The 12,077-nt window shown below is 41.5% G+C and overlaps 1 protein-coding gene across 6 annotated transcripts in view; it reads right to left on the bottom strand.

Moving 5' to 3' along the window:
* The window catches only part of UBE3C (ubiquitin protein ligase E3C), a 126,034-nt gene that overhangs the window by 39,235 nt on the left and 74,722 nt on the right, over positions 1 to 12,077 (bottom strand). For all 6 annotated transcript variants that reach the window (XM_025450798.3, XM_049094612.1, XM_025450848.3 and 3 more), the window contains one exon: positions 8,192 to 8,439. In XM_025450798.3, coding sequence (XP_025306583.1) covers positions 8,192 to 8,439 — 248 coding nt within the window. The remainder of the gene's footprint in view (positions 1 to 8,191; positions 8,440 to 12,077) is intronic.

Genomic DNA, 12,077 nt, shown 5'->3' with positions numbered 1-12,077 from the left:
GAAACACAAAATTACCAATCACGTGCAAGTTTCGCGGTCTAATTAAAAATTGGAAATATATGATTAAGACATTATTAAGTAATTTGATTTATAGGCATCTTGTTCCAATTAAATCAATATTCTGAAGCAAGGGGGAAAAAGCCATTTTCAAATAGAATTCAAATATGATAAAAGATTTCCTTCAATAAATTTCTGAACTTAATTGGCTTAAATGGACCTAGGTGCTTCTATCTGTAAAAAAAAAAGTTCAAGATGACATTACCACATCCTTGAGCTGTTTATTTATTCCCTGTCTAAAGCCTGATTTACAGGCAATAAAATGCAATCACGACCCACACCAGAAGCAGGAATCATCTGCTAATGGAACTTCTAATTGAGAAGTGACCAGTGACATGAGGTAATTCTTTCTACGTAGGATTGCTCTTGAAGACCTCTTTGCACTTTATCACAGTAAACAATCACTAACATATGCATTAAAGAAAATTTAAATACATTATGACCCAATAAATATCATAATCAATCAATACACAATTTTCTTCTCTTAAGGATTTAATGTGCAGATACCACACTATTAGTGCTATTCTATCATGCTCACTTAGACCTGGATAATTTTTAACATGTTGGTACAAAGTTTAACCATTTATAATCAGATAATAATCAGATGTTTTAGATACTAGTATTCCCTTAGGAATTTCCAGAAAATGCAGAAAATTATATAAGTAAAATCTTAAATACATGTAACTAAGTTATCTAACATCCTCATAAAACTATAGTTTTGTTACTGGTTCTATCTAACCTCCACAATTTTAAAGAGCTTTACTGATATATAATTTACATAAACTTCATTTTTGGGAGAAAAATGTACATTTCAAATTATCCTCCCTGGAATCTGGTTTAAAGAGACACATATTCGCAAATAGAGGAGTAAGAGCAATCTATTGTCTGTTCTGAGCCCCAGTACTTCACAATGAAACCTCTTCTTCACAGTATCTGCAGTTAAGAGCAGCATGTCAATGAACAGAAGGGAAAAGTGAGTGTATCCTTAACAAACTTACATTAACTACTGGCCAGAAAACTTTAGTGAACCAGGATCCTCTAATTATCTTATCTCTATATTAATCAAGATTGGATAATTTATACAGTCAGGAAGAAAAATATAAAATTTTAATAGGATTTAACTCATCCAAATAAAATCACTCCATCTGTTGTCTGTAACCACACTGTGTGAGAACCACCAAATTAAGGGGGTACTTCAGGGGCACCTGGCTGGCTCAGTCAGTGGAGTGTGCCACTCTCCATCTCAGGGTCATGAGTTCAAGCCCCACGTTGTGGGTAGAGATTGCTTAAATAAAAAGTAAATACTTAAAAGACTTAGAGGGTATCTCAGTTTAGTCTAGCAAAATAAAGGCTTACCATTATTACTTTAAAATTTAATTTCAGGGGCACCTGGGTGGCTCTGTCAGTTAAGTGTCTGCATTTGCTCAAGTCATGATCTCAGGGTCCTGGGACTGAGTCCTGCATCAGGCTCTCTGCTCCACGGGGAGTCTGCTTCTCCCTCTCCCTCTGCCTGCAGCTCCCCTCTGCCTGTGCTCTCTCACAAATATATAATTAATCTTTAAAAATTGAATTTCATTATTGTTAATATAGGAGATTCTTGGCCTCACCTCAATAGAAAGAACTAGTGCATCATTTCAAAGACTTTCATGAAATAAGTTATGAAATGTGTATCTTCTGGGGAGGGCAGGGAGAGCTGAAGCTGAGTCATGGGGACCACTGCCAGGTAGAGACGGCATCTCGAAGAAACAGACACCAAAGCCAGCACTCAGCTTCAAGTGGGAGAGACAGGTTATGTCTTAAAATAAAGTGAGAAAATGATCTGTTTGACAGTTATGCAAAGGAATTTAACACCAGGCCGATGTCTGAAATTTGTCTCTGAAATGGTAAGGACAGCCTAAAGAAATACTGTAGTAATGGTGAGGTCAAGTTGGAGCCCATTACTAAATGTGAACAACACTTAAGAGACCATATTATTAAAGTAGCAACATTTGGAATCAGAACAAATGAATAATAATTGGGCCTCTATGTATCTCAGAAATAGGAATAAAGGGGTATGATTTTTATACTGAGGATCTACTGGTTCCCTTCGACACTACCCCTCTGCTTTGCTGGGCTGGAGTTCCATTACCATTTGTTTTTTTTTTTTTTTCCCTTAAAGATTTTAGTTATTTATTTGACAGAGAGAGGGAGAAGAAGCACGAGCAGGGCGGAGGGGCAGAGGGAGAGGGAGAATCAGGTTCCCCACTGAGCAGGAAGCCTGATGCAGGACTCGATCCTAGGACCCTGGGATCATGACCTGAGTTGAAGGCAGACACTCCACTGAGGGAGCCCTTCAGCCACCCACCATCTGTCATGATTTATTAATGACAAATACAAACACAAACAAAAATACATACACAACGCAAAACTGACTACAGAGGTACAACAGTATGGCTAGACAGAGATCAATGAAACAAAACTGAGAATTCAGAAATGAAGCCTTACATTCATGGTCAACTGATTCTTGACAAGGGAATCAGGTCAGTCTTAGCAAATGATGCTGGGACATCTGGATATCCACATTCAAAGGGATCTGGGACCTCCCAACCCACACTACCCACAAATATTAACTCAAAATGGTATGTAACTGGAAAGAGAGGAGCTTATCTGGCCCTGAAAACTTAAAAATAAAATAAAATCCTTAATCATACCATAAAAATAGTTAACTCCAAATGGAAGACCTACATATAACAACTAAAACTATGAGACTCTTAGGAGGACACATCCAGGTGTAAATCTCTGTGACCTCAGATTAAGCCGTAGGACCCTGGTTTCTTAGATTAAGACACCAACAGCCCAGACAACAAAAGAAAAATAAATGCATTAGACTTCGTTACAGGTAAACACTCTGGAGCTTCAAAGGCTGCCATCATGAAAGTGAGAGACAACCCACAGAGTGGGAAAAAATACTTGCAAATCATGCCTGATACGGGATGAAACTAGACTATATACAGGACTTAATACAAGACAAACTACTCAATTTAAGAAATGGACAATGCACTTGAAGGGATCTTTCTCCACAGAAGACATAAAGCATACAAAAAGATGCTTAACAGTATTAGTCATTAGGGAAAGAAACCAAAGCATAATGAGATACTGTTTCACACTCACCAGAACAGTTATAATAAAAAAGACAGAAAATAAATAGACAGACAGACAATATCAAGTGTTGCCAAGGTAAGGAGAACCTGGAGCCCTCCTACGCGGCTGCTGGGACTATAAAGGCTGCAAACACTTTGACAGTAGAGTCACCCTATGTGCCAGCACTTCCACTCCTAGGTGTATATGTCTCTTGGGTAAGAGAAATGCAAACCTATGACCACATAGAAAATTATACAGATGATCTCCAGCTTATGATGGTTTGACCTAGGATTTTTTGACTTTACGATGCTGTGAAAGTGATACACACTCAGTAGAAACCACGCTTTGAGTTCTGAATGTGGATCTCTTCCTGAGCTAATGACATGTGGCCTGATCCTCCCCCATGATGCCGGGTGGTGGCTGAAGCTCTCACAACCACATGATCACAAGGGTCAGCAGCTGATACACTGACCGCCATCTGTACCCACACAGCCATTCCATCTGTCACTTTCAGTACAGCATTCCGTGCATTACAGGAGCTAATCAACACTTTACCGTCAAATAGGCTTCATGCTACATGGTTTTGCTCAACTGTGGGCTAATGTGAGAGCTCTGAGTACACTTAAAGTGGGCCAGGCCACACCGTGATGTTTGCTAGGCTAGGTGTGTTAAATATATTTTTAATGTCTGATATTTTCAACTGATGGTTTTTTTTATCAGGATGTAACCCCATCCTAAGTCAGGGAAGATCAGTAGACAATGTTCATAGCAGTATTATTCATAATAACCAAAAAGTGGGAACACCCAAATGTCTATTGATAGATGAATGCATAAACAAAACGTCTCATATCCACACAATGGAATACTATTCAGCTATAAAAGAAGTTCTGACACATTCCACAATATTGAGGAACACTGAAGACATTCTGCTAAGTCAAAGAACCCAGTCACAAAAGGCAATATATGCTATTATAGGACTCCATTCTATAAATGCCCAGAACAGACAAATCCACAGAAACAGATTAGTGATGGCCTGGGGCTGGTGAGGTGGGCTGGAGGAAAAGGCTGTTAATGCACGCGATACACTTTCTTCCCTTCTAAAACCCCTCTTCTTTGATCTTCCTCCCCACGTGGCCACACCCTTAAGTCTCTCTGGCTCTTCATCCTTCTATCAGTTGGGCACCTGTGCCAGTGACAGCCCACCTTTTGACCTTCCTTACTCACCCAGTCTACACGAAATCCCCCTGGCCCACCTTTCTTGCTCATGACACCTGAAGCCACTACCTTTATCTATGCTCCAGAGCTGCTCAACACCACAGCTACCAACCACAAGTGGCTGCTTACATCCAAATTGATGAGAATTACATCATAAATTTGATTCCCTGAACCAGCCTGGCCCCAGCTAGATGACACTACACCACGCAGCAAGTTCTCCTGGTGCATAGCTGTGTCCCAGTCCCTTGCTGTCTTTCCCAGCATGCTAAACCATCCCTCTCATGTGGTTCTTTATCATTGATATTTTACCTGCACAAAGCTGCCCTATTTTTGAAAAATCAACCTGCTCATGCTTTTCTGGAACTTGTTCTTTCTTCAGGGATTCTCTTTCTCCTTCCCTTCAGAGTAAAGCCTTCTGAAAAGGCATTGACACTCTTTTCTGCTTTCATACCTTCCATTTCCTCTTCGTCACACCATAGCAAACTCATTTTTATCATACCACTCTGCTGAAAACATCACCAAGGACAACCACATGCCCTTCACCTGATGGATGGATGACTCTGGTTGTTACAGAAGGGACTAGGACTTCACAATGCCAGGACTGACGTGCTGACACAGGCTACACCCCTGATGAACCTTGAACATATGACGCCAGGTGAAGGAAGCCATTCACTGAAGGCCACACATGTGTGGTACAATTACATGAAATGTCCAGTACAGGACACTCTATGGAGATTAAACGTAAATTAGGGTTTGCCTAGAGTCTGGGGGAAACAAAAACTGTTAGGACACAGGTGATGAATGTTCTAAATCTGATGGTGGTGATGGTTGCATAACTCTGAATCTACTGAAACTACTGAATCACACACTTAAAAAAAAATCATTCATTCAAGTGATCTCCACGCCCAACATGGGGCTTGAACTCGTGACCCCAAGATCAAGGGTTGCATGCTCCACTGACTGAGCCAGCCCCTGAATCGCACTCTTAAACAGGACAAACTGCAGGGTATGTGAGTCATTTCTTAATAAAGCGGTTGTAAGAACAAGCACCAGGGAAATCAAGACTTGAGGGCTGATCTTGCAGTCACTTCTCAGTCTTGCTGACCTTATGGCATCATACTGCTATGATCACAGCCAGTATTACTGAGGAGCTAGGCCACTGTCCCAGACCTTTAACTTGTAACTCCTGAGTCTTAGTCTCCTCTAAAATCAATTTGCCCCATGCTGACTCCTTACAAATGTAGTAAGTCTCAGCCATTTGCTCCAAACAATGATTTTCCATGATCCACAGTATGGAGACCAAACTTTTTTTTTTTTAAAGATTTTATTTATTTATTCATGAGAGACAGAGACAGAGACAGAGAGAGAGAGAGAGAGGGAGGGAGAGATACAGGCAGAGAGAGAAGCAGGCTCCACGCAGGGAGCCCAATGTGGGACTTGATCCTGGGACTCCAGGATCACGCCCTGGGCCGAAGGCAAGCGCTAAACTGCTGAGCCACCCAGGGATCCCCGAGACCAAACTTTCTATTATGTAACACAAAGGCTCTTGGCTCTTTATGATCTGTCTGCTGGCTTAGCCCTAAGCAGGGCCAGCACATATCCTGGAAAGACCCCAAAAGCATACACCTTATTTAGGCTTTGTTCAACTGCTGTTGTGGGGGAAGCAACCACAGACAAAATGTAAACAAGGCCTGGCTGATTTCCAGTAAAACCTTTTTTTTTTTTTTTTTTTCTTAAGACTACAAAAAATAGGTGGCTGGACTTGGACAGAGGCTGTAGTTGTTGCTACCCTTGATTCTAGAGCGTCACGTCTAGTCATACCTTTGACCTGCAGAAACTGTAGGGATTATGATTCTTGTGTGAAAATCCAATCTGTCTCTCAAAATGTACTGGGCAGTAAATAGTATCAGGCATTCCAATTCCAGTCTTAAATAGGGGAAATCAAAATACATTCCCAGACTATCCAAAAATCCTAACAAATTTCTCCCAAATACCATGGAAAACATCTACCTATCTATAATAAGACACCAAAGATTCCTGAGTAACATAAATTTTATTTAATAATAGTTTTATTATTGGATATGTTATGTCCTTTTACAGATTCAGATATGTTGCATCTTTATTCTATGCCGCAAGATACATCCCAATAATGAAAACAAGGAAGATATCTTCTGAACTGGGGCCGGTGCCTGGCCAAAACCCACATGAAGAGCCATGAAGGCACTGTTGGTGAGGACAGGAAGGTACCATGTCCTTCAGGGAGCTGCTGAGTCCTGAGCACCATGCTCTCTCTAGCCCTCGACTCTCAGGGTACTCCAGCGGGCTTCTGATTTACACAGTGGGTTTGGGATAAGCCTGAGTTGCTTGTCACTAGAGTGACTATTTGGTAGTAAGTCTGAATCCTGGGAGATCCTTGTGCGCTGCCCCACACACCTCAGGCTTTCTCTATTGTGAAGTTATGATGAGTGGAATGGATCATTCATTCAGAAAAAAAAAATCAAGAATCGACTTTCCATTCCCGGGGAAGTAGCCTAGATGATTTCCCACCTCATTTAGAGCAGTTTAGACCTAAGTCTCAATTATAGATTTTATTGGGATATTTGCTAGCTGTATCCTGTTAAGATTAGCAACTGTTGATGCGGAATTTGTTTCAAGTACAAAGATGCAAACAAAATAAAACAAAGTAACCCAGAAATATAACCTTGCATATAAATATTCCCCATTTAAAAATGTTAGTAAGCAAAAAAAAAAAAAAAAAAAAAAAAAAAAAAAAAAAAAAAATGTTAGTAAGCAATTTAAAAGAAAAACTAAATTGCTTTTTTGGACTGCATTTGACCCACAGGGAATTAGTCAGCCACCCCTGCTGCTCCCTGCCTTTGGCATACCCACAGGCTATGCTGGTGTTCCAAGGAAGTTCACACACTGAGTCCTAATCCCCCAGGGTGATGGCATTAGGAGGTGGGCCTTTAGGAGGTGATTAGGTCAGGAGGATGGAGCTCTCAGGAATGTGATTCATGCCTTATTAAAGGGACCCAGAGAGATGGCCCTAGGTAATGAAGCAGGAGAAGTACCCCTACCAAGTGAGGCCACATAGCACCCTGATGGTGAACGTCCAGCCTCCAGAACTGTGAGAAAGAAATGTCTGTGATTTATAAGCTGCCAAGGCTGTGGTGTTCTGTTGTAGCCACCCGAAGGGGCTACAACAGGGTAGGACTGATCTGCTTTATCACTGTTTCACCATTAAATAGGATGCTTCCATTAGGCTACATCATTCCTTTTTTCCTTTCTTTGACAGTAGAGGGTAAACTCTTTGTGTAGCGGCGGGTGTGTAACAATGGTTTCTAGAGCAATACTATCATGTCATTCTTAGGGGCCATTTTCCTAGAGTGTGCATATAACATAATAAACTTAACCCATACCAAACAACTAGTCTCTTGCCTCGTAGCATCTTAAAAGTTTACAGAACATTAAAGGAATGAACATGGTCAACAGGAACAACGGGGAGGTCTGCAGTATTTCCAGGGTGCTCACTGATGGCTACAGATAGCTACCGACAGACTTCATATCCTATGTTCCCTGGGGTTTCTACACTGTACAAATGATTTATATAAGTGACCACTGTGCATGGAATGTATAACAGTGAAATGTTAATTATGTGAAAGAATCCTGTTCAGGGTTTACCAAAATTACTTCAGCAATTTTGATGAAAGATTTTCAACAAAACAGACAGCAACCGCATAGAATTGCAAAACTTCAACATCCTGTGTCTGAGATCCATTTTCACACACAGTTACTTTACCTTTCCAAGCATCCTGCCCAGGAAGTAGTAGTGTCTGGCAAAGGAATCTCCCACGAGCATCTGAGCGGCTGGGCTAGGGTACAGAAGCCCTTCATTCGTGGTCTTAAAGAACCCCTGGTTGGGGTTAAATCCTGACTTGAGCAGCTCATTCAGAAACTCTCTGAAAATGCCACCACCATCAATGCCAGCTTCATCCAGGCCATGGGCATTGAGTAAGTGCACACGGATCCGCTTTTTCAAATCAGGCTCTGTTAAAACAAGGGTAACGGGGGGAGGGGGGGTGCGGAGGAGAAAAGATTTTAAAAGAAAGCAATAAAATAAGCTGGTATTACAGGAAGTTTTGGGAAGGGGAGCAAGAATATTAGAGATATATTAATGTAAGACTCAAAAAAATCAATTGAGATTAATAATAGAAGAAGAGACAGATGGACGCATATTTTCCCCAAAGCCAAGAGGAGAAAGAGAAAGAAGTTAATGGATCACACACAGAGGTGAGGGGAAACAGAGTGCTCAGGAGAAAATAAAGTTATCCCTCATATTCTAAAGGATATGACACTCTAATACTAGGAGAGGAGGGAGGGAATTAAGTACATAAGAGCACTAGAGGAATAGAAACTGTTACCAGGAAAGTCAGAAAACATAAATGAATAAAGAAGATGTCAGTGCAATTAACAGTACAGTGTTTGAAAGAGGTGAACAATGTAGCAGAGTCAGGACCTAGAGTCTACCTTATCATTTATTTATTTATTTATTTATTTATTTAAAGACTTTATTTATTTATTCATGAGAGACACACAGAGAGAGGCAGAGACACAGGCAGAGGGAGAAGCAGGCTCCATGCACCGGGAGCCCGATGTGGGACTCGATCCCGGGTCTCCAGGATCACGCCCTGGGCCAAAGGCAGATGCTCAACCACTGAGCCACCCAGGCGTCCCTCTACCTTATCATTTAAAAGCAGTATCTGGCTGAAAGGGTGAAAGTGTTTTGGGTTAAGAGTATGCCACAAAGGGACACCTGGGTGGCTCAGTGGTTGAGTGTATGCCTTTGGCTCAGGTCGGGATCCCGAGGCCCTGGGACTGAGTTCCACATCAGGCTCCCTGCATGGAGCCTGCTTCTCCCTCTGCCTGTGTCTCTGCCTCTCTCTCTCTCTCTCGTGAATAAATAAAATTAAAAAAAAAAAAAAAAAAGTGTGCCACAAAGATGAAAATCTTTTTAAATTGTGAAGTTGCTTAATTATGCCTGATATCTTAGAGTAATTCCCACCCAGGTCCTCAAGAGGACAGTTCTGCTATCAGCAGGGAAACATCCCTGGACTCACCTACGATGGTACACAGCTACCAAACAAAGGCCAAAGAAAGTGATTCTGCCAAAAGTCCAAACCAGGTGGTCTTCATTGGAAAGGCTTAATCAAGGTGCAGGTTTGAGAAAGCAAATGGCACATCCTTCACCTTTCCCCACCTGTGTCTTGGGTGCTCTGCATCTAAGCCAGTGGGGAGGGCGGAGGCGGTGGGCTGCCAAGTGAGTGTGCTAAGGAGCAGGGTATGCATGTGGTGCCAGAGTTCCCGGGCTTTAACAAGTGGCTGACATCGTTCAGGCTTCTTATGTGGCCACCCCAAGTATCCCAAGGGATGGGGACCTGGAGAAAACACTCCAGAAAGGGGCTCAGCAGAACACATGCTTGCTAGAGCCTCCAACACTGTGGCGGGACAGTGTCAGTACTTCTGAAGACAGAACCTGGCTGTGAATATTCTGTAATATGGTTCAAACAGGGCCAGGATGATTTATTGTATGGACTGAGATCTACACCATTGTGCACAGCAGTACAGACATCATCTTTCACTGGGCTGGCACGGGGAAGGGCTACCCCTGTCCTGCCAGCAGGGACAAACGCTGTGCCAGGCAAGTGCCACGTTAATGCCTGCATTTCCCACAGGAATAAGGCAAATAAGTCTAAACCATCTGGTTACAGCTCGCTCTCATACTTTGTAAAGAATAACGACCACTGATTATTTACCACTAGCTAGAATTTACACTAGGATTTCACACACTTTACTTCAAGTCCTTTAACAACCTTCTGGGTTAAGAACAATCCCCATTCTGGATAGGCCACTGGGTGAGGGGGATTAAACAGGGCACTTGTTGTGATGAGCACTAAACATTGTATGGAAGTGATGAATCACTAAATTCTACTCCTGAAACCATTATTACACTGTATGTTAGCAAACTAGAATTTAAATAAAAACTTGAAAAAAAAATTATCTTCATTCTGCAGTGACAAACCAAGTATACATATAAGTATACATATACATATAAGTATATATATACATATAAGTAGCTATATGTCTCTATGTATCTAAGACATAGCTACCACTCTAAGCTGTAATTTAAAGATAGGTCTACTGACGACAAAGCACAGGCTTTTATACTAAACCATATTCTCTTTTATTTTTAAATTTTAGCTATAGTTACATGAAAAAAATGCTTTTTACTGACTCCATGAATATGTTATTTGCATCTATTCTGATTAATAGAATTATAAAATATCTTCACTCTCAAGATCTGGCTAAAATGCCAAAAGAAATCTAAGCAGATAATTATAGATGGAATGCAAAAATATAGTTGGGTATTTCTCACCTTAACATATTCCTCTTAATACCCAGTTTCAAGGAAGGACTATAAGCATTTGTTTGTCATATATAATTATTTCTCAAACTGATGGTCAGCAGTTAGTAGGAGATCCTGTAAACATTCTAAGTGCACAAACGTTCTAAGTGGCAAACACTTAGCCCAGGCCCACCTTTTACCACACCCGTTCCCCTATAGCTATAGCGGCAGTAAGGGGAACAGGAGTGTGTCATTGGCTTCTGCAGACTCAGTGGCCAGTCACAGAAGTCACCCTCTAAGTTGGCTGGAATTGAGATTCTGTGTTCCCCAAAGCTCATTTCTGTAAACAGTAATATATATTAGCCACAATAATGTTTTCAGAGTCAAATCAAGCCTGCGAGGTATCTGGCCATTATTGTGTTGTTTTTTTTTTGTTTTTTTTTTTTTTGTTTTTAAGATTTTATTTATTTATTAGAGACACACACACAGAGAGAGAGAGGCAGAGACACAGGCAGAGGGAGAAGCAGGCTCCATGCAGGGAGCCCGATGTGGGACTCGATCCCGGGTCTCCAGGATCATGCCCTGGGCCGATGGCAGGTGGTAAACCGCTGAGCCACCCCAGGGATCCCCTCATTATTTGTTACTAAGGACAAATTTAAAATATCTACTTACACACGAAGGTTTTAGTGGAGGGGGGAAAAAACCCTAAAACCTAAGTAATGTTACTAATGTTACTCTGAATTTTACCCTATTATAGTTTCTTGTTCAGGAAAACAATGTAATACATTCTGCCCCTTAAATGAAACATAATAAAACCAGCCAACACACAAAAGCATAGAGAGGTCTCAGGAACCAACTAGACTACAGTTCAGAGCCAGCTCTAGCGGATTCTTAGCCAAGAGAACAGATGATACAAAGAGCTAGAGTCTAGAGTTGTCCAGAGGGTAACCGTGATCATTTCTCCACCTTCGCACGCTTGGGTGGGGCAGGGTATAGAGCACACATGGTAGCCTGGTGTTGGGAGCAGCACATGTCTCTGAGCTCCAGCAGTCAGCTCAACCACCCATGGGGCTTACACCCACACTCTAGAAAACTGGCCTACGGGGCACCTGGCTGGCTCAGTTTCAGGGTTGTGAGTTTAGGCCTTGCACTGAGTGTGGAGATTACTTAATAAGTAAAACGAAAGAAAGAAAGAAAAGAAAGAGAAGAAAAGAAAGAAAACTGTCTTGAGAAGATATGAATAGGAGAGGATGAGTATCCATAAAGGCCCGATGTGCTGTAA

Source organism: Canis lupus, chromosome 16, assembly GCF_003254725.2.
Source record: "Canis lupus dingo isolate Sandy chromosome 16, ASM325472v2, whole genome shotgun sequence".
Classification (NCBI taxonomy): domain Eukaryota; kingdom Metazoa; phylum Chordata; class Mammalia; order Carnivora; family Canidae; genus Canis; species Canis lupus.
Note: the sequence above shows the minus strand (reverse complement) of the source record. Positions and strands in the feature narration are given on the sequence as shown.